Source organism: Salvelinus fontinalis, chromosome 2, assembly GCF_029448725.1.
Source record: "Salvelinus fontinalis isolate EN_2023a chromosome 2, ASM2944872v1, whole genome shotgun sequence".
Lineage (NCBI taxonomy): Eukaryota > Metazoa > Chordata > Actinopteri > Salmoniformes > Salmonidae > Salvelinus > Salvelinus fontinalis.
In genome coordinates this window covers 80,193,518-80,214,361 of record NC_074666.1, presented here as the reverse complement: position 1 = coordinate 80,214,361, position 20,844 = coordinate 80,193,518, and the positions used below count along the sequence as shown (strand labels likewise).

General features: G+C 43.9%; 1 protein-coding gene across 3 annotated transcripts; it reads right to left on the bottom strand.

Annotated features, from left to right (window-relative positions):
- Positions 1-25: 25 nt before the first annotated feature.
- LOC129828401 (abl interactor 2-like) lies at positions 26-20,755 on the bottom strand. 3 transcript variants are annotated; one of them, XM_055889481.1, is made up of 10 exons: positions 20,308-20,755; positions 19,995-20,179; positions 10,171-10,341; positions 7,333-7,512; positions 6,590-6,648; positions 5,878-5,979; positions 5,349-5,653; positions 4,760-4,885; positions 1,681-1,809; positions 26-1,502 (listed from the first exon to the last, which is right to left on the bottom strand). In XM_055889481.1, exons 2-10 carry the CDS (start codon positions 20,124-20,126, stop codon positions 1,336-1,338), a joined length of 1,371 nt encoding a protein of 456 aa, XP_055745456.1. In that variant the 5' UTR covers positions 20,127-20,179; positions 20,308-20,755; the 3' UTR covers positions 26-1,335. The 3 variants fall into 3 exon arrangements, with proteins under 3 accessions (XP_055745456.1, XP_055745458.1, XP_055745455.1); XM_055889483.1 differs by having other exon boundaries at positions 5,878-5,976; XM_055889480.1 differs by lacking the exon at positions 26-1,502 and adding an exon at positions 4,253-4,384 and having other exon boundaries at positions 1,720-3,851.
- Positions 20,756-20,844: the final 89 nt, after the last annotated feature.

Genomic DNA, 20,844 nt, shown 5'->3' with positions numbered 1-20,844 from the left:
GGAAAAGGAGTTACAATTGGAAAAGTTTATTTGGAAAAGCTAAGCATTTATTGAAAGACATGTAAATAAAACATTTTTCAATCTAAAAGGATGTACTAAATATCAAAATGAAACTGTAACTGAAAACATTAAGAAGTTGAAAAGCACTTTTAGATTTTTCAATATCATGACATCCCTACAGTAAAATATTTTCACCACGTGATAGAATTCATACAAATATTTTTTTGGTATGAATTTTCTCAATAATCCATATATTATTTCATCTTAGTTTGAATATTACAAAATATATTAGTGCAATTCTAATTAAGAGACCAATATCATCCCGCAGAGCCAAAAACTGCAGCAGCAAATAGTGCCTGGTTCCATTGACAGAAAACAGGTGCAACTTTACCACATCGTTTTGCAGCGTTCAGGGCTCATCCTACTGAGCACAACAGTAAGATCAAACTAGTTCACATACTGGTACCACAGTACTTGTAAAACAATACTGAACAGGACATAGAGCTATTATATAACTTGCAAAGCATTTTCCCTCTTTACCAAGTATTCACTACCTTCATGGTTAACACGCAAGCTGACTTTGTATCTTGTATCTAGTCTTGGTTGAAAGATAGCAGATATTAAGTCGTCCTACCTAGTGCCCCTCTTGGTAATATATAGCTAGCCCCTCACGCTATATAGTGACTATATTTCAGAATCCTGTCATCAGTCCTTGTGTAAATATTGCTTTATTTTCCGTTCACATTACTTTGACCTGTAGGGGTCAGTAGAGGTCTTTCTACAAAGCTAATAGTTGACTATGTCCCCATCAAGAAACAACCCAACAACCACTAGCCCTAAACTCTGATGGTTGAAATACCAATATTGTTGAAATGCCATCTGTCCTATCAAAGGGACAGGTGAAGCTACAATAGTTATTGCTTTTACCAATGATGTGAATAGGTATGTTTATACCTGTCCAATTCTTCCTGATCAACATAAAGTGCCTAGGTAGACTTAGGGTATAGGGTTAGGGGTAGTTTGTGGACAGAGCCTACTTTCCTTTTTCATATTACAGGTAGACTAAGCGAAATGACATTGCCACGAGCAGCACCACAGATATTGTGATAAGCGAGATGCACGACTCCGCTCTCACACAGTCACACACGGAATCTGCGCATGTGCACGGGTTCGCTTCACACTTTTACAACATGGTAGCCCACAAGACCAAAACAGAGGACAAAGTTGAGCCTCGGGCTTCAACACTCTTGGTTGTAGAGGAAATTGACCCACTATGCTGTTAACTTTCTGCGTATACGTCATATTGCTGAGTCTACCTTTAAGTGGTCTAATATCTTAGCTGGTGGAGGAATCTACGTAGTTCCCAGGGAAGAATCCCTCTACTCCGTTGAGCAGTCCCTCACACCAGCCATCTTCATTCCTCTTGATCAGGTAGATGACTTCTCCCTCCAGGAACACCAGGTCTCCAGGATTCCCTGAGTTGTAGCTGTACAGCGCCACCACTGGGAGGGAAAGTGAATTGCAATGAGACAACCAAGACAAAACACAAACATAGACCAAATGTTATGGTATGATTTGGTCAGACATTGAATAAGTACTGTAAAAGTACGCATGCAATTAGGGCCATGACGGCATTTAGTAATTTATCTATTGGTGAATACGCATGGAGCACTATCGTACCTTTCTCCAAAAAGTCTGTAGGGCCAGTCGTGGCATAATCCGCAGGGGGAGGTAGGGGTGACATGTCGTCATCAAAGCCCACCACGCTGTCGGTAAAAGGTGGAGGAGGAGGGGCTGGGATCACCAGATCTACAGGATTGGACAAAAGTCATATACAGTTGAAGTCGGAAGTTTACATACACCATAGCCAAATACATTTAAACTCTGTTTTTCACAATTCCTAATCCTAGTAAAAATCCCCTGTCTTAGGTCAGTTAGGATCCCCACTTTATTTTAAGAATGTGAAATGCCAGAATAATAGTAGAGAGAATAATTTATTTCAGCTTTTATTTCTTTCATCACATTCCCAGTGGGTCAGAAGTTTACATACACTCAATTAGGATTTGGTAGCATTGCCTTCAAATTGTTTAACTTGGGTCAAACGTTTCGGGTAGCATTCCACAAGTTTCCACAATAAGTTTGGTGAATTTTGGCCCATTCCCCCTGACAAAGCTGGTGTAACTGAGTCAGGTTTGTAGGCCTCCTTGCTCGAACACACCTTTTCAGGTCTGCCCATAAATTTTCTATGGGATTGAGGTCAGGGCTTTGGCCACTCCAATACCTTGACTTTGTTGTCCTTAAGCCATTTTGACACAACTTTGGAAGTATGCTTGTGGTCATTGTCCATTTAGAAGACCCATTTGTGACCAAGCTTTACCTTCCTGACTGATGTCTTGAGATGTTGCTTCAATATATCCAGATAATTTTCCTGCCTCGTGATGCCATCTATTTTGTGAACTGCACCAGTCCCTCCTGCAGCAAAGCACCCCCACAACATCATGCTATCACCCCCGTGCTTCATGGTTGGGATGGTGTTCTGCCTCCCCCTTTTTCCTCCAAAAATAGCAATGGTCATTATGGCCAAACAGTTCTATTTTAGTTTCATCAGACCAGAGGACGTTTCTCCAAAAAGTACGATCGTTGTCCCCATGTGCAGTTGCAAACCGTAGTGTGGCTTTTTTATGGCGGTTTTGGAGCAGTGGCTTCTTCCTTGCTGAGCGGCCTTTCAGGTTATGTCGATATAGGACTCGTTTTACTGTGGATATAGATACTTTGTACCTGTTTCCTCCAGCATATTCACAAGGTCCTTTGCTGCATGTACACTTTTCGCACCAAAGTATGTTCATCTCTAGGAGACAGAACACGTCTCCTTCCTGAGCGGTATGACGGCTGCGTAGTCCCAAGGTGTTTATACTTGCGTACTATTGTTTGTACAGATGAACGTGATACCTTCAGGCGTTTGGAAATTGCTCCCAAGGATGAACCAGACTTGTGGAGGTCTACAATTTTCTTTAACTGAGGTCTTGGCTGATTTCGTTTGATTTCCCCATGATGTCAAGCAAAGAGGCACTGAGTTTGAAGGTAGGCCTTGAAAGACATCCACAGGTACACCTCCAATTGACTCAAATGCTGTCAATTAGCCTATCAAAAGCTTCTAAAGCCATGACATAATTTTCTTGAATTTTCCAAGCTGTTTAAAGACACCGTCAATTTAGGGTATGTAAACTTCTGACCCACTGGAAGTATAAGTGAAATAATCTGTCTGTAAACAATTGTTGGAAAAATGACTTGTGTCAATGACTTGTGTCAAGTGTATGTAAACTTCCGTCTTCAACTGTAAACCCAAACTGATGATAGGCTGCACCACTTGCCATACAAGTAATTCAGCATACGTTCCAAAGTGTATCAAAACTGTAGCTATACTGCATAACTTGTTCCGATGACTCTTTAAATCAATTTACAGTACCGAGCTTCTTTGTAACTCTTTTCTCCACATAAGGTGTTATCTGTTATATTGAAAAACACAAGACATCATATCTATCAAGGAAAAGACAAAGACGTTACCAACCCGGTGTCTGACGGACTTTTACGGGACAGAATCTGTCCATGGCTTTACCTTCCGACACAGTAGACTCAACAGCAATAGCAGCAGAAGCAGAAGCAGTGATGCAGTCCTTTGGACAGAAGTCACCCTCTCACGCCCCCCTCTCCATGGCCTGGAGGGTGTACTGCGGTCTCACACAGTCCCCACTTACCCAGGTGATCCAGGCGGGCGGGCAGGCTGGACAGGGGGCTCAGCGACACGGGAGGGGCGAGGGGAGGGGGGTATGAAGGGGGAGGGGGGATCATGACTGACCGGTGAGGTCACGGAGGGAGAGGTGGGAATGGGTGACGGAGAAAGGTTTACATCAGATCAACCAAAAGGGGCCTTTAGAGGGAACTCCACGTGTATTTTAATCAATGTTTTATTGGACCTTTATTTAGTTAAGAACAAATTCTTATTTACAATGACGGCCCAAATGCTAATGCTAGCACTAATATGAAGCTAACACAATTGCTTAAGCAAGGCTTGAACTTTCATCATGCATCATAAACCTAAACAACGGTGGTGTAATATTAAACCAGTTTCGCATTAGCCATGTTCAGCTCCTCATGAACTAATGATTGGTATATTAATACTAAGTCATGAGGCCATATTGGACTACAGCTGGGGGTAGGACCTGGGATGGGGGGGTTGCCAAAGTAGCCTTACGTGATTGGATGGTTGGCAGGAAGAGCGAGCGAGTGTAGAGCGAGCGAGAGCGAGGGCCTTTGCGGACCCTGAGGGACATGGAGCGCGAGCTGGGGGCGTTACGACGTACACAAGACCGCCTGGGCTGCAGAGCTGAGCCGGAGAGAGACAGGTCACAGGTCAAAGGTCAAGATCAAGCAGACAGACACACAGAGCGAGAGAGAGAGAGAGAGGAAGACACTGGAGAGTCTAATAACAGAGATAAGGACAAGAAAACACCAAAGATCAGCATCAGCGAGCATGCTCTGCGTAGAAAGACAGACAGACAGATAAACAAACCTCAGACAGACAGCTAAACTAAACAAATAGAATCCAACATTTTAACAAATCAGATCCTTTGCGGTATTAGAAATGGATGTGAGGTCTCATTGTAGAGTCCTTTCAAAAGCACTTGTTGAAAGACCATTAAAAGTACAGTGTGACACATTTAGGGCTGGGTGGTCCACCAAACCAACCCGCTCCTTTTACCTTCATCCACCTCATCACTCGGTGGAGGGGGAGGGCCAGGGAACTCCAGGGCCCCGCTGGTTGGTGGAGGGAGAGGCTCGTCAGATGGTGGTGGCATAGGGGGCGGGAAGCCGTTCTCTTCGGCCACTAAGAAAATAGTATATCTGCTTCCTTCATCTGATTTAAGTTGATATTCAGCGTTTAATACTGTGTGAAATCAGTAACACAATCATGCCACAAGGCCATAAAAGTATTTCTTTCTTAGTATCACAGTACAGGCACAAGGTTGTTTGTTCCTGGTTTTCTGCCTCTAGATGTGTCAGCATGTGCATGTCTCTGGGTGTCTTTATACACACTACGTGTTCTCATTTCCTCCCCTACACTGTGCAGTGTGCTAAAGCTGTCACACAGTGTGGGAAACACAAAAACAAGCGATATTTTCCGCCTAGATGTTTGACATTGAGTGTGATATTAATTTTATGACATGTTAATGTACTTTAGTTACTCATACAATACGTTTACAATCAGTTACTAATAGTATGTACGCTAGTTACAAAAAGTGTATTCATGTTTTACGAAATTCATGATAAAGTGTTATACAGACACTTACCAGTATCCAGTGGGGGTGGGGCAGGGGGAGGGGGGATGCAGGCTAGGCTGGTATGGGCAGGTTCAGGGGTGCTGGTTGTGGGGGGCAGTGGAGGGGGAGGAGGGACATCCAGAGAGGAGGCAGGAGGCGCCATGGGAGGAGGAGGAGGGGCCGGAGCGGGCATGGCGGCGTCACCATCCTCCATAAGAGACAGGGGCGGTGGTGGGGGCGGGGCCTCCTCCAGCAGGGTGGTGATGATGTCAGAGTTAGGTGACGCGGGCCAGCTGGGGACCACGGGGGGAGGCACGGCCTTGCCGAAGCTGGACCTGTTACAGGAGGGGGAGGGCAACCTCAAAGTAAGCTAGGGGTATATTTCCATGGTCTGGGTGGAGATATTCTATAGGCTACTCTACACACAAAATATACAAATCCAGAAGCACCACACTTAACTGAGGTGTCTGAGTACTCGTAAGGAATGGAGTGTTTAGTAGTAAGTGTCAAAGCTTGTGTGTGTACAGTAAAACTGTGTTTCCAGGAAGTGTTTTTTTACCCAATGGAGCGATCATGGAGAGAGGTGAGGGACGCCCCTCGAGACAGAGAGGGGGCTATGGGACACTGGACAGGCTCTGGGGGTGCTCTGGAAGTGCTCCTGCTGAAAACACACACACAGCCGTAAGCGTCACATAGAAGTATCACAAATACTGGCACTTGAACTCACACAGACCAGCTTTATCAACTAGTGAGAAACATGCAGAAAGCTTCAAATCATACACATTGACTGAGAGATATCTTCTCTCACTTAACAGTTTAAATATTCTACTCTGTGCAAATGATACCCGCACATTTGATTTCTATACTTCCTGGTTCGTTTTTGGCATAATCACATTGTGAAAGCTCTGTGCTCTTTCTCCTGCCAACAGTAAATCTCCCGCTGGCTGAATGGCATTCAATCCGCTACTGAATGAACACAACAAACATGATTGGACAGGAGGTGTGGTTAGCCATGAATACTGTTTAACCTCCTTCCCCAACCCTACCCACAGCACACACGCACGCACACACAAATTATTTTAAGGATTTCTTTTGCTGATGTTTCTGGTCTTGAATAAAAGTTTTTAAAAAAAGGGGTTTTGTGGGCCACTGAGCATAGAGGACGTGCGGAAATTAGGCTTCCTGTCTGAATGACTTTTACAGGAAGTGAAACAGTTACAGTAAGACTGACAGTGTGAGAGCAAATGGAGCCAGCAGTGTCATCATCATACCTGATGGTGCCGCCATGTTTGCGTGTTGACCCGGCTTTCCCCAGCAGCTTACCAGAATCCTGTGGGGAAGTGGTGAGAGAAAGAGAGAGAAAGGGAGAGCAGAGTGAAAAGAAGAGGTAGTTTATGTGTGTGTGTGTGCGCGTGTGTGTGTGCGTGTGTATGTGTTGTAATGAGTGAATTGTGTTGGAGCATCAATGAAGCGGCTTAGCCTTGGCAGCACTACTTAGTGCGTCGAGCCATTTTCCCACGGTGCACAATGGCCTGCTGGCTGCCTAATCTGTGTGTGTGTGTGTGTGTGTGTGTGCGTGAGTGCGTTGTATCCGTGCATGCTTGTGTGCGTGTGTGCTAATCGAGATCAGCACTACGCTACAAAATGCTCCTCTCGAAGTGGATGTGGTGTAGACTAGAGGCACGGCGGTAGAAAATAACGGCTGCTGCCTCGCTGCATCAGAAAGGCTTGTCTAGAGGGCTAAGGAAACCTACGGAGCCTTTGTCTCCCGCCGTAGTATCCTGTCGTTTTCATCAACTTTGTATTATGTAATTACATTTCCACCTCAGTCATTTCCAGCACTACTACTGAATATTGATTGCACCATACAGTAGTGTACAGTTTTGTAGCTGTATAGTAAGACACTTGCAGCGAAAGTATTTCTTTGAACCTTTGACCTTTTTAATGGCATGGGAATGTTAGGTAAAACGTGTGTTGTGAGTAGTTGCACTTGAACTTGAGAACTCAGTCTCACCTTCATGCCATGTCCCTGTGTGTCCAGGTCCGAGTAGGTGATGGGACTACGGGTGTACTTGGGTTTGGGCTCCTTGCCTGTTGCCGGGGGGATTATTTTGTGACTGCGGGGAACCCTCTTGGCTGTGGTGAAAGCCCCTATCTCTCTCCGGGCCACCTTCTCTCTGTGCATGTCCACTGTCTACAAGACAGGAAGCAGAGGATGTTGCCATCAGGGTATGAACCAATAACAATTAAATTGATTTACATTTTTTTACAGATAAACATGTGCCATTCTTAATTCCTCCCCTCTGGTAAAACTTTTTCCAAAATACAAAATAAACCATACAGGATGAAATAGCATGGTACCCTTTCTCTGACAACATCATTAGCTCAATATAGCTCATTCACGAACGTGGTAATATTGTCAAACTTTCTTTCCTCCCCCAAATAGAGGGAGTTCAAGTGAGCCCTATCATTTAGTATACAGTTGTAGGGACCCTTCATGGGTGCCAGCAGACAATGGAGGACATCAATCAGAGGTTAGCAGGAAGGAAGGTTCCATCCCAGCTCCTATGATGCTATGCGTTGAAGTTCAAAGTTCACACTGTAGCCCCTTAACCCACTCACCCCTCCATCCCCAACCCCCTCCTCAGGCGACCTGGTTCTGTATGATAATGCTGGGCACGGAGCATGCAGGAATGCCTGGGGTCTGTGCCAGCTTTGGTGACAGTGGGGCTACAGAGAGGGGGAGGGGGCAGCGGGGGACAGTTGGGCTGGTGTAAGAGAGGGGAGGTGGGGGGATAGTGGGACTGGTGTATGAGAGGGAGAGAGGAGAGTCACGTGGTGTACTGGGGATGGAGAAATCAGCTATTCTGCATTGAAGAAGGCCAGGGTCCCCAAAGAGTCCCTGGAAACCAGCCCAGGTCAACGGCGAGGCAGAACCTGCAGCTTTGATATGCTGAGCACCAAGGTTAAGGAGATGAGGGAGGAAGGGATGGTGGACGAAGAGAGGGAAGGGGCAAGGAATAAGGGAAATTGCCACAGTGGGTACGAGTGACACTCAGAGAACCCTGATGATCTAGGTGCAACAACGCATCAACCCCGGACGGAGGGTAACTCATGGATTGAAATTGCCCCTTCAATCAAGTCAATGCCTCGGAATGGCCACCTCATTCTAAAGCCTGGGTTCAAGGAAGTAAACCTGCCTTTTTAGCAAGGTTAACTGTGCATTTCTGCTAACCAGTGGAGGCTCCTCAGAGCAGGAAGTGGAGGACCATCCTCCTCAGTGAATTACAGAAAAATATAAATAGTGAAACACTAAAAAAGTTTTCCTTTTTAGATAAAATTATACTAAATATATTCACGTCACCAAATAATTGATTAAAACACACTGTTTTACAATGAAAGTCTACAGTAGCCTCAACAGCCCTCTGTAGGGTAGCACCATGGTGTAGCCAGAGGACAGCTAGCTTCCGTCCTCCTCTAGGTACATTGACTTCAACACAAAACCTAGGAGGCTCGTGGTTCTCACACCTTCCATAGACTTACACAGCAATTATAACAACTTCTGAACGATATCCTCCAACCTATCAGAGCTCTTGCTGCATGAACTGACATGTTGTCCACCCAATCAAAGGATCAGAGAAGGAATCTAGTACTGAAAGCATAAGACACAGCTAGCTAGCACTGCAGTGCATAAAATGTGCTGAGTAGGTGTCTCAATGAGAGAGAAAGACAATAGTTTAACAGTTTTGAACAAATTAATTTCTTCAAAAATGAATAAGAGAGAGAAAGCTAGCTATATATATTTTTTTTTTTTTTACACTTTCACTTACTTAGCTAGCAAATGCAACTAGCTCGTTTAGCCTACTCAAACACCCGGCTCAAACAAAGAGGGATGCTATGTTAGTTAGCTGGCTATGGCTATCAAACCCTGGAACTCTTCCAAAGTCAAGGTAAGCTTTTGGTTTTACTAATTTATTGCCACCGGGGCTTGCCCGTGTAACTGCTAAACTGCTTGCTGCTGACTGTACACTGTACTGCATGATTGTCACAGGTTTACTAACGCGTTAGTTCTAGTAGCTATGTTGAATATGACAATTTGGTGACAACGATGTAGGCTGTGTGTGGTGGTTAACGGTTATGATAAGAAGGTTTGGCTTGGAAAGGTTTCCTTGCCTTGTCCCAGACCGCTGATGTGTTATGCACTGAAGTCCACAAGCTAAGGGAAAAGGTGAGAGGAGGAGAGGGCATAGATGTGAGAAGGACTATACAATGATCAAAGTGATAATGCTGTTTGGATGTGGCTGCTATAAAAGTGAACAGTGTTTGCGTGTGACCAGGGGTGTATTATTTCCGCCAAAAAACGTTTCTTAAAACAGAGGCAGACGGAACGAAATGGGTATAAACATACCTGAATTTGTCCAATAGAAATTATTGTTTGCAACTGTTGGACTAATGATTACACCCTAGATCAGCTAGATGGAGGCAAGAGTGTACAAGGCGGTATTGTATGTGTTAATGTATGTCACCTTTCAAATTTCTCTCGACCTGTGCACCTACGTTGTAAACTTTCATTCATAGGCTAGGTTGTAGCAACCTCATGATGGGTATAGAGACAATTTGAGAATCATGTAGTAACCTAAACCTAGCGATGTTACATTGAGCTGGGTAAATGGAATATGAATGACATTCATCCAATATGCTGTAATAGAAATTAGGCCATGCTCATAAAAAAATAATCGTCCTCCCTCCTCGGCACCAACCACCACTGCTGCTAATATACACATGCTTGTGTTCTCTTCCTGAAACTGAATCGGGGCCTAACACATAAGTTGAGACATGCTAGACATGCTACCTGTCCGATGAGGTTGACAGAGGACTCCATGTGTCTGAGCTGGGAGTTCTGTGCATCCAGCAGCTTGAGGACGTTGGAGGCCAGGGTGCTGATCTGGTAGGCCACACTGGCCAGAGACTGGGTAGTGAAGTTCTTAGTCTCCTCCAGGGCCTTGGCCGCATCTGCACCTGCCTAACGGGAGGGAGAGAGAGAGACAGAGAGAGAGAGAGACATGGAGAGACTGACAGTCATGAAAAAAATAAATGCACACATGATGCTCATGTCACAAATGCCAAACAATAGAGTATGATTATGATTAGCCGATGTGTGTATCATGGTGCCGGAAAAGATGGCTGGCATTTTACGTGCTCCTAACCAAATTAGTTTTTTTGTTCGTTTTTGTGAGTTGTTTGTAACTTATTCTTGAACTTAATTTGTACATAATGTTGCTGCTACCGTGTCTTATGACCGAAAATAACTTCTGGACATCAGAACAGCTATTACTCACCACGAACTGGCAGAAGCTTTTTTTTTTTCCTTTAACGAGCCCGACGAGAACGTCATACTGCTTTGCCGGGAACAGGCCCAAATCCCCGTAATTTTCTTGAGAAGGCGGGGTAAAAGAGGACAGAGGTCGGGCTGTCTTCTGAGAATTCGTAGGAGATCGAATAAACCCCCACCGCCTTCCGTTCTACTAGCTAACATTTAATCATTGGAAAATAAAATCGACGAGGAAGATTAAACTACCAACGAGACATTAAAAACTGTAATATCTTATGTTTCACGGAGTCGTGGCTGAACGATGACATTATCAACATACAGCTAGCTGGATATATGCTGTATCGGCGGGAAAGAACAGCGGCGTCTGGTAAGACAAGGGGGGTGGACTATGTTTATTAGTAATCAACAGCTGGTGCATGATATCTCAGGAAGTCTCACGGTTTTGTTCGCCTGAGGTAGAGTATCTCATGATAAGCTGTAGACCACACTATCTACCTAGAGAGTTTTCATCTGTATTTTTCGTAGCTGTCTGTAGACAGCTGGCACTAAAACCGCACTCAATGAGCTGTATTCCGCCATAAGCAAACAGGAAAACGCTCATCCAGAGGCGGCGCTCCTAGTGGCCGGTGACTTTAATGCAGGGAAACTTAAATTATTTTTACCTAATTTCTATCAGCATGTTAAATACACAACCAGAGGGGAAAAAAACTCTAGACCACCTTTACTCCACACACAGATACAAAGCTCTCCCTCGCCCTCCATTTGGCAAATCTGACCATAATTCAATCCTCCTGATTCCTGCTTAAAAGCAGTAAGCACCAGTGACTCAGTCAATAAAAAAAGTGGTCAGATGAAGCAGATGCTAAGCTACAGGACTGTTTTGCTAGCACAGACTTGAAAATGTTTCGAGATTCTTCCGATGGCATTGAGGAATACACCAGATCAGTCATTGGCTTCATCAATAAGAGCATCGATGACGTTGTCCCCACAGTGACCGTACGTACATACCCCAACCAGAAGCCATGGATTACAGGCAACATTCGCACTGAGCTAAAGGATAGAGCTGCCGCTTTCAAGGAGCGCGGCTCTAACCCGGAAGCTTACAAGAAGTCACGCTATGCCCTCCGACCAACCATCAAACAGGCAAAGCATCAATACAGGACTAAGATCGAATCGTACTACACCGGCTCTGACGCTCATCGGATGTGGCAGGGCTTGCAAACCCTTACAGACTACAAAGGGAAGCAGAGCCGAGAGCTGCCCAGTGACACGAGCCTACCAGATGAGCTAAAATACTTCTATGCTCGCTTCGAGGCAAATAACACTGAAACATGCATGAGAGCACCAGCTGTTCCGGACGACTGTGTGATCATGCTCTCCGCAGCTGATGTGAGTAAGACCTTTAAACAGGTCAACATTCAGAAGGCCGCAGGGCCAGATGGATTACTAGGTCATATACTGTGAGCATGTGCTGACAACTGGCAAGTGTCTTTACTGACATTTTCAACCTCTCCCTGTCCGAGACCCGTAGCACTCACGTCTGTAGCCATGAAGTGTATGAAAGGCTGGTCATGGCTCACATCAACACCATTATCCCAGAAACCCTAGACCCACTCCAATTTGCATACCGCCCTAACAGATCCACAGATGATGCAATCTCTATTGCACTCCACACTGCCGTTTTCCACCTGGACAAAAGGAACACTTATGTGAGAATGTTATTCATTGACTACAGCTCAGCGTTCAACACCATAGCACCCTCAAAGCTCATCAATAAGCTAAGGACCCTGGGACTAAACACTTCCCTCTGCAACTGGATCCTGGACTTCCTGACAGGCTGCCCCCAGGTGGTAAGGGTAGGTAACAACACATTCGCCACACTGATCCTCAACACAGGGACCCCTCAGGGGTGCGTGCTCAGTCCCCTTCCTGTTCACTCATGACTGTATGGCCAGGCACGACTCCAACACCATCTAAGTTTGCCGATGACACAACAGTGGTAGGCCTGATCACCGACAACGATGAGACAGCCTATAGGGAGGAGGTCAGAGACCTGGCCGTGCGGTGCCAGGACAACAACCTCTCCCTCAATATGATCAAGACAAAGGAGATGATTGTGGACTACAGGAAAAGGAGGACCGTGTACGCCCCCATTCTCATCGACGGGGCTGTAGTGGAGCAGGTTGAGAGCTTCAAGTTCCTTGGTGTCCACATCACCAACAAAATAACATGGTCCAAGCACACCAAGACAGTCGTGAAGAGGGCATGACAAAACCTATTCCCCCTCAGGAGACTGAAAATATTTGGCATGGGTCCTCAGATCCTCAAAAGGTTCTACAGCTGCACCATCGAGAGCATCCTGTCTGGTTGCATCACCGCCTGGTATGTCAACTGCTCGGCCTCCGATCACAAGGCACTGCAGTGGGTAGACCGTATGGCACAGTACATCATGCCTGGCCGTGGGGCATCAGGTAGCCTAGTGGTTAGAGCGTTGGGTCAGTAACCGAAAGGTTGCTGTCATTCTGCACAATGCAGTTAACCCACTGTTCCTAAGCTGTCATTGGCCCCAGTACATCACTGGGGCCAAGCTTCCTGCCATCCAGGACCTCTATATCAGGCAGTGTCAGAGGAAAGCCCTAAAAATGGTCAAAGACTCCAGCCACCTTGGTTGCACGGCAAGCGGTATGGGAGCGCCAAGTCTAGGTCCAAGAGGCTTCTAAACAGCTTCTACCCCCAAGCCATAAGACTCCTGAACATCTAATCAAATGGCTACACAGACAATTTGCAGTGCCCACCCCACCCCCATCTCCTATTTTACACCACTGCTACTCTCTGTTATTATCTATGCATAGTCACTTTCATAACTGTACCTACATGTAGATATTACCTCAATTACCTCGACTAACCGGTTCCCCCGCACATTGACTCTGTACCGATACCCCCTGTATATAGTCTCGCTATTGTTAATTTACTGCTGCTCTTTAATTTCTTGTTCCTTTTATTTCTTATTTGTAAGTTTTTTAACTGCATTGTTAGTTAGGGGCTTGTAAGTAAGCATTTCACTGTAAGGTCTACATATTGTATTCAGCGCATGTGACTAATACAATTTTATTTTATTTGATCACTTGGGGATCATAACAATCATGAGAATAATAGCATCTCATTTTGAAATCGACAATGTGGGATGACATTTTTCAGAGTTGTGAGTCATATGATGCTGTTGAAGTGTCTGAGAAGAGCAGTGAAATCAGACCTCTCACTTCCTCCTCACACAGTAGAACTCCTTCCTGTTCTAATTCTTCGATAATATCGACACACACAGCTCAGAGCTCAGTGCTAAATCCATTACCCCTTCTTTTAGATGTCCAGTGAAAGCGCCTATTTACTAGCCTGGAAGAAACAGCCTGATCGCAGTGTTCACAATTCTATTTCATTTCACGGTGAACGTACACAACAATTTCTCCAGTGTTAAATCAACATTTACATTTAACACTGGGCAAGTGTCGGTACAGGTCCACACATTTGTGCGTTAAATTAACAAAGAGCTTATTGCTGACGCTGTTACACTTTGTCAGTGATGGGGAATTAACACTTTCAGTGTCATGCAATAACACCTCATAAAGCATTTCTAACACTAGGAAGTGTTTCTAGTTTACACCAATGGTGTTATGCAATAACACCTCATTTAGCATTTTTAACCATTACACTAAAAGGTCCGTATCTCTTGACAGGGTCATTTCTTGTTGGACATTATAACATTATTTACAAGTCGTTATTGCCACCTGCTCTTATGTAAGGTTTTACAAAGACTTCAGAACTGTTAGCAGACGTGCTCAGACTTTAATTTTTTATTTAAAAAGTTTTTGATTTCACCTATATTTAACCAGGTAGGTCAGTTGAGAACAAGTTCTCATTTACTGCGACCTGGCCAAGATAAAGCAAAGCAGTGCGACACAAACAACAACACAGTTACACATGGAATAAACAAACGTACAGTCAATAACACAACAGAAAGAAAAAAAAAAATTACATAACCATAGACCACTTAAATGATACAACACTTCTACTCACGGGTGGCCAAAACTAAATAATTCAAAGCCACGCCGCCCAACGACCCCAATATAATTTCACACTCTGCGTTGCCTTTTCAATGAATTAGAGTTACCACCCATGACTGTATTTGTTAGTGACAGAGACATGATTGTTGAATTCGTTCATTCTCAATCCTGTAGACTTCACCAAGTTCCTACTGATAAACTGTTTATGACAATACGTTAAGGTTTTACTTTGATGGCCATGTTTTAACCCAACACAGTGGTGTTACAAACCTACTGGTTTACGGGCCACATCAGGCCTGCACGTCACATTATGCTGCTTGCAAAGTGATATGTAATTACCATTGGAATCCAGCCAGAGTTAGGACAGCCAACAGTTGGAATTTCTATTCACCTGCAATCTGCATTAAGAATGACTGCCAGGGTTAGGAACATTGATAAACGAGCCTACCTAAACCATTTAAACTGTAACAACTATTTCAGTGATTGGATTAGTTTAGAATGTATGCAATTTATCTTTGTGTAGCATAAGATGAATCAATCAATATCTGTTCAAAACACAGATATTAAAAACAATCCCAAATAATCGAGCTGCAGTAGAGCATGCTGGGAAATCACATAATGTTGGTTTGGATGTGAAAGTTTTACTCTCCACCGAGAAAATCGGACAGAATCAGACTCACACTCAACACTGGGTCTTAACATTAACACTGGGGTTCTTTTACACCACTGAGAGTTAATTTCACTCCTGAATCAACCCTAGTAATGTTACACTGAAAAATCAACACTAGGTAACACTGTCCAATTTGCTGTGTTGCAATCAGACATGTTCCCGCAGGCTACTTCAGTATTTAGAGCATCACCTAACAACTTGGTTGACAATAGGCTGCACATAACTGCCGTACAGCATGGGGAAGTAGAGCCTACCCTAATATGTGCACTCCTTCACACTCACATAGAAATGGGCACATAGTGCATGCTCACTTCTAACACGCAGATGCACAGAGACTTCCTGTGTTACTCTCTGTGCTCAGATTAACACTATTTCTCTCTCACACTCATAATGCCAATAGAGACACACGTCACACACAAATACAACCAATTAGGAAGCACTCAATTGTGTTTCTCTTCATATTGAAACACTCTCTTTACACGGAAATATTTGAAGGAGGTGGGTGTCACCGGAAGTGCACTTCTTCTTGCTCATCTCGACAATGCACAATCTAGCAGCATCACCGTTCCAGTGTCTACACTGGATAAGAATACAAGCACAGAAATGCTCTTTGTCAATTTTGTAAGCTTTCCAAACTAGTGCGAGTACTTCTGACTACATAAACTAATCTGTTCCTCTTTCTTTGACAGGAATGTTTCTTAATGTATACTGAACAAAAACGCAGCATGCAACAATTTCAACATTTTACTGAGTTACAGTTATTATAAGGAAATCAGTCAATTGAAATCAATTCATTAGGCCCTAATCTATGGATTTCATGACTGGGTATGCATCTGATATGCATATGCATCTGTTGGTCACAGATACCTTAAAAAAAAAAAAAAAGTAGGGGCGCGGATCAGAAAACCAGTCAGTATCTGGTGTTACCACCATTTGCCTCATGCAGCGCGACACATCCTTGCATAGAGTTGATTAGGCTGTTGATTGTGGCCTGTGGAATGTTGTCCCACTCCTCTTCAATGGCTGTGCGAAGTTGCTGGATATTGGCGGGAACTGGAACAAGCTGTCATGCATGTCGATCCAGAGCATCCCAGACATGCTCAATGTGTGACATGTCTGGTGAGTATGTAGGCCATTGCAGAACTGGAACATTTTCAGCTTCCAGGAATTGTGTACAGATCCTTACGACATGGGGCCATGTATTATCATGCTGAAACATGAGGTGATGGCGGTAGATGAATGGCACGACAATGGGCCTCAGGATCTCGTCACGGTATCTCTGTGCATTCAAATTGCAATTGTGTTTTTTTGTCCGTAGCTTTCCCTGACCATACCATAACCCCACTCCCACCATGGGGCACTCTGTTCACAAAGTTGACATCAGCAAACCGCTTACTCACACGACACCATACACGTGGTCTGTAGTTGTGAGGCCGGTTGGACGTACTACCAAATTCTCTAAAATGACGTTGGAGGTGGTTTATGGTAGAGAAATGAACATTACATTCTCTGGCAACAGCTCTGGTAAAGATTCCTGCAGTTGTTTAATCAGCTTCTTGATGTGCCACACCTGTCCGGTGGATGGATTATCTTGGCAAAGGAGAAATGCTAAAGTGCCAAAATGTCCCTCCATCCACCCTCTGTGACTTCTAGGAAGATTTTAACCTGCTAATCCCAAAAAATACTCCCAAGTTTTCACCATGATTGTAAAGCCCTAGTTTTTGCGTTGCTTTGACAAAGTTATTTCTGAAGATTATTATTTATTTCATCTGATTAGTGATTAATTCATTAATTTAACTGTGTTTTCTGGCGAAAAACTGAGCGTGTGGAGCATAACACGTCAATCCTGTTAGCCATAAATAGACAGGCTAGACATGTTTTAACAATTTAAAGTTTGTAGTGAATCTTCATTCAATTGTCTCTCCATGTTGCACACAATAAGCTTCCATTTCCCTTGTCACAAGGGGATTCATGGCTGATTTAACTAATAATTACCAGTTGGAGGGCCGTTCAAGTGGATTTTTCCCAGATGTGGTAAATTCCCATTTCCCACTTGGTTACGAACGCACCATAACACTGCTAAAAATCCACTGTAGAGCTGTATAGTAGTAAAGTAATAGTATAAACACTCATTGAAAGCACAAGACACAGACCTACACTTTGACATATTGTGGACCGTTGTACAGTTTTCATTTAAAATCGGGCACAACATTGTTTTTCATTATTTAACTACGCTGAAGAGAGGCACTTACTATAGTCATTTTCTTTATCTATTGAGATGGGAAAACATTTTTCACAAAGTTGAACATGTGCTGTTTATGACAGAATGTTAAAATTAGGTGAAATCAATGTTGTTGTTTTTACTCGCCATCACAATTTAAATGATTTCACTGCAAAGTTTTGGCTTGGTGGCCCCAAAAATTATCTCCATTGTTCAATACGTAAAGAGTAATTTAAGAAGACGAATTAGGAACCACTTTGGCCACGCGGTAGACTACACTCTTAGAATTAGTGGTGATTCGAGGAACCCTGGAGATTCTAGTCAATGGTTCATATTTGCACATTCGGTTCCTTGATGGGTTCTTGGAGGAACCTTGAATGGTTCAGCGTAGCATGGCATTTATGGAGGAACCCTTGAGTGGAGATATACATTTTTGGGCCTACCCGTTACATGCTGACCACACCAGCCACGTAGCATGCGCGAGCGTTGCAAAATAAACGTACACATACATGTTATTCAATAATTTAATCCAAACTGCTCGCTCGTGTCAACGAGCGTCTAGTAGCCAGGACATGATTTTGTGTGAATCAAAATGAGCCCAAATTTTTACTAAGATCCAGAAAGAAAAGACCTTGTGCATTTCAAGTAAAATAACAACCCAATGTTTATATCCCAGGATAAATTATCTAGCAACAAGCTAGCTAGCTAAATGACTATGAATGTTTCATGTGATTCAACCTGTCCCCCAAATGAACATAGTTGGTTCAGAGTTCATTTTGATATTTCAACCTGCGTGTCTTTGTCGAAAGACAAAATCAACATGCGCACGTTTGCCCGGTCTAGTCAGCATGTTAGAGTAAATGTCATTCCTGTTCATCTGTTCTGTTGTACTGTCATCACGTTAAGGTTGAACACTGGCAGTTGTATAGCTTCAATGAGGCTAACAGAGGTATGAGCCTATGTAAATGCCAAAGTTAGAGTAGTTACCACTTTATTACTGTATGAACTCAGCAATGTTAACATATTACATTACAATATGTGTAATATGCATAAATATTCAAGGGACATTTTAATTTGCAGTTTACAAACTTAACATTATGAACAGGAACGACATTTACGCTAACATGTGACCAAAAATTACTATCGGAAAGCCACGACTCCAATCTGATAGGCTGCCACACCTACAATGTGTTTCGTTTTAAAAAGGTGGAACCCCTCCCATCACAAAAAGGTCCCGGTTTGAATCTTTACACAGGGGTTCCTCTAAGACCTTTTTCAGAGGGGTTCCTCAAAGAAACTTTTTTAACTGGAAAGGTTCTGCCGGTGTGGCGACCCAAAATTTCTTCCAGGCACCTTTACATCTAAGAGCATCCACTCTTTGAAAAAAAGGTTCCATCGCAAACCTAAATTGGTTCTTCGACTGTCCCCATAGCAGAACCCTTTGAAGAACCCATCTTGGTTCCAGGTAGAACCATTTCCACAGCGGGTTCTACATGGAACTCGTAAGGGTTCTGGTTTAACCTGGAACCAAAAAGGGTTTTTCAAAGGGACATTTGGCACTATGCATTGGGGCAGGTAGCGTTCTCCTGGCATCCGCCAAACCCAGAATCATACGTCGGACTGCCAGATGGTGAAGTGTGATTCATCACTCCAGAGAACACGTTTCCACTGCTCCAGAGTCCAATGTCAGCGAGCTTTACACCATCCAGCTGGCGCTTGGCATTGTGCATGGTTATCTTAGGTTTGTGTGCAGCTGCTTGACCATGGAAACCCATTTCATTAAGCTCCGACGAAAAGTTATTGCGCTGACGTTGATTCCAGAGGCAGTTTGCAACCGAGGACAGACGCTTTTTACGTGCTACGGGCTTCAGCACTCAGCGGCCCCATTCTGTGAACTTGTGTGGCCGAACACTTCACAGACGTTGTTGCTCTTAGACGTTCCCACTTCACAATAACAGAACTTACAGTTGACCGGGGCAGCTCTAGCAGGGCAGAAATTTAACGAATTGACTTGTTCAGTAAGGCCGTTCTGCTGCCAATGTTTGTCTGTGGGGATTGCATGGCTGTGTGCTCGATTTTATACACCTGTCAGCAACAGGAGTGGCTGAAATAGCCAAATCCACTAATTTGAAGGGGTGTCCACATACTTTTGAACGCTGTGTGAAAACAGTTGTGTTATGAAATGAGCTGAGAGATAAACCATTCTCTTTCACTATTTAGCCGGATTGATGCATGATGTAGGGCCTTGATTTGAATAGCCCATTCTCGTTTCTGTGAAAGTAACGGTACTGTGGGCTATTTGTTCAACTACACATTAATTGATAGACTATGCCATGTCTACTAGCTACGGTATAACTTAGGCTAAATGGATGACTGCACTAAACTTCCATCTCACCTGCAGGTAGTTATTCTCGCAGTATTCGGCCACGTTCATCAGGTTGTTGTAGTTGTCCAACAGGGCTTGTCTCGCCGGCGGAGCCTCTTGGAAGATTTGTGTAATTTCATCAGTACAGCTTTGGTCCTTCATGATGACCCTGGCGACTGCAACCTCTCCGCGAGACCCTTGTGGGAACTTGTTAGCTGAAAAAAAAAGTCACTTTATAAGTCCACCACTCAGAGACATCATCATTTTGCAGAAGCAGTACCAAAAATAGGGCTGGAGAATCTCCCGACTTGCTTAACCAAAAAAGAGAAGCTGTTTTACTTACCACTTGGCTGTGTGTGTCGTGTAGCTCACTTGATCTTCCTCTTTCTGCAACGCCTTGACATGTTGCAAGGCATAGCTGCTGATGGTGTGTGTAACGCAATAAAGCATTTGGATGTTGTATCTACCGTGCTTCTACACCTGCATTGCTTGCTGTTTGGGGTTTTAGGATGGGCTTCTGCACAGCACTTTGAGATATCAGCTGATGTAAGAAGGGCTTTATAAATAAATTGAATTTGATATGTGAACCTGCCGTGGAATATCACTGCGCATAATAAATAGGTCTAATGTATGGAATTGATCCCTAAATTACCTCTTTAAAACCAGTGAGTATTGGCAATCAATCTTTTTTTTTTTTTAAAGGTATGCATGCCAGTTTAGCCTACGGTAAAACATGTCTTAAATTAAAAATAAATAGGCTATGAGCTGTCAGTCGGCGTCATAGGGTCCGCATTGGCATCCGGGCTAATGCATGCAGCACTAGTGCCACCTATTGGCCATACGGCAAAAATCCAATAGGGTAGGCAATTACAGAAGATTT